The sequence below is a fragment of the Phytophthora parasitica genome (assembly GCF_000247585.1).
Source record: "Phytophthora parasitica INRA-310 unplaced genomic scaffold supercont2.684, whole genome shotgun sequence".
NCBI lineage: Eukaryota > Oomycota > Peronosporomycetes > Peronosporales > Peronosporaceae > Phytophthora > Phytophthora nicotianae.
This window is the reverse complement of record NW_008649670.1, coordinates 1-1,131: the sequence shown is the minus strand read 5'-3', so window position 1 is coordinate 1,131 and position 1,131 is coordinate 1. Positions and strand designations below refer to the sequence as shown.

The 1,131-nt window shown below is 46.7% G+C and overlaps 1 protein-coding gene across 1 annotated transcript; it reads left to right on the top strand.

The window, feature by feature from the left end:
• Window positions 1-489: 489 nt before the first annotated feature.
• PPTG_20492 (hypothetical protein) lies at window positions 490-849 on the top strand (the record flags this gene model as incomplete). Its single annotated transcript, XM_008919298.1, has 1 exon — window positions 490-849. A coding segment is annotated over one exon (360 nt), but the record flags the coding sequence as incomplete, so codon positions are not given.
• Window positions 850-1,131: the final 282 nt, after the last annotated feature.

The following is a 1,131-nucleotide window of genomic DNA, read 5'->3' as shown; positions in this document are numbered from 1 at the left end:
GCGATTGTCCTCCCGCTCCTCAAACAGACCCAAATCGGCAAATTTGGACGGAATTCACAATACACTAATATTAGGGAGATTTTTTTGGGTCAAATTTGGCGCAGGTCAAATGCGCAACTCGCGTTTTGGGTCAAATTTGGATCAACTCTCTTTAACCCTCGTCAAGGGTCAACCAATGGTCAATTTTATCATCGCAGACAGGTAAAATCTTTTGCGCCAAGCATAATACATTCTTAATCAATAAATATTAACTTTGTTGTAACCAACCCGAACAGTTTAATATTTCAATACTAAATAAATCGAGCTGCTGCCGTTACAAAACCACAATTTGGGATGTACAAATTTGGAATATGCGCTTCAGTTTCAGCTACAACAAAATAAAAAATAAAAACGTCCAAGGACTACGTGTATCATCGCATAAAGGGTCTTTCAATTCTTCCAAACAACCCCCCCCCCCTCACCCCCGTCTTCCACCCCGCGTCAATCAAGATGGCCGACCAACATTCTTCAAGCAATTCGGATGAATCCGACCTCAGCTATCGCTACTCTGGTAGCCAATCCGGCGGCTCTCCCGACTCTGGTATCCACTCCGACGGTCACGACTCTGACATGAGTGTGGATACGGTTATTATACCGAGTCAATCATCCACCTCTGACAGGGACGAGAATGATGGTCTTCAAGTTGAAGCTGCCAACAGTGATGTTGGTGGCGACCTTGTCGACGGTGTTGTCGACGTCCCCTTCAAAATCGGTGCAGTATCAAGGGTACTCCTACTCGTACTACCACGGGGAAGACACAAATCACTACCGCTGCAGCGCTTATCGACGGACCAAGTGCAACGTGAAGCTGTACGTGTCGCAATTGGGTGCGGTGGTGCAAGGGACCCATTAATCAAATTGCGTCCCAGAAATGCGTTAAGTTCCGACGGGGCCACCACCAATGTTCGTCAACTGGAAGCAGCAAATGCTGCTTGCGACGGACCAAATTGGGATTCGCGATGTAACGCTACCCCCGAACGATGTATGGAGAATGGTTAGAGACCAATTTCTCGATGACGACAATGTCATTGTCGAAGGCGCGACCAAAAACCAAGTTTTGGGTCGTTTGTACAGGACCAGAACTAAACATTT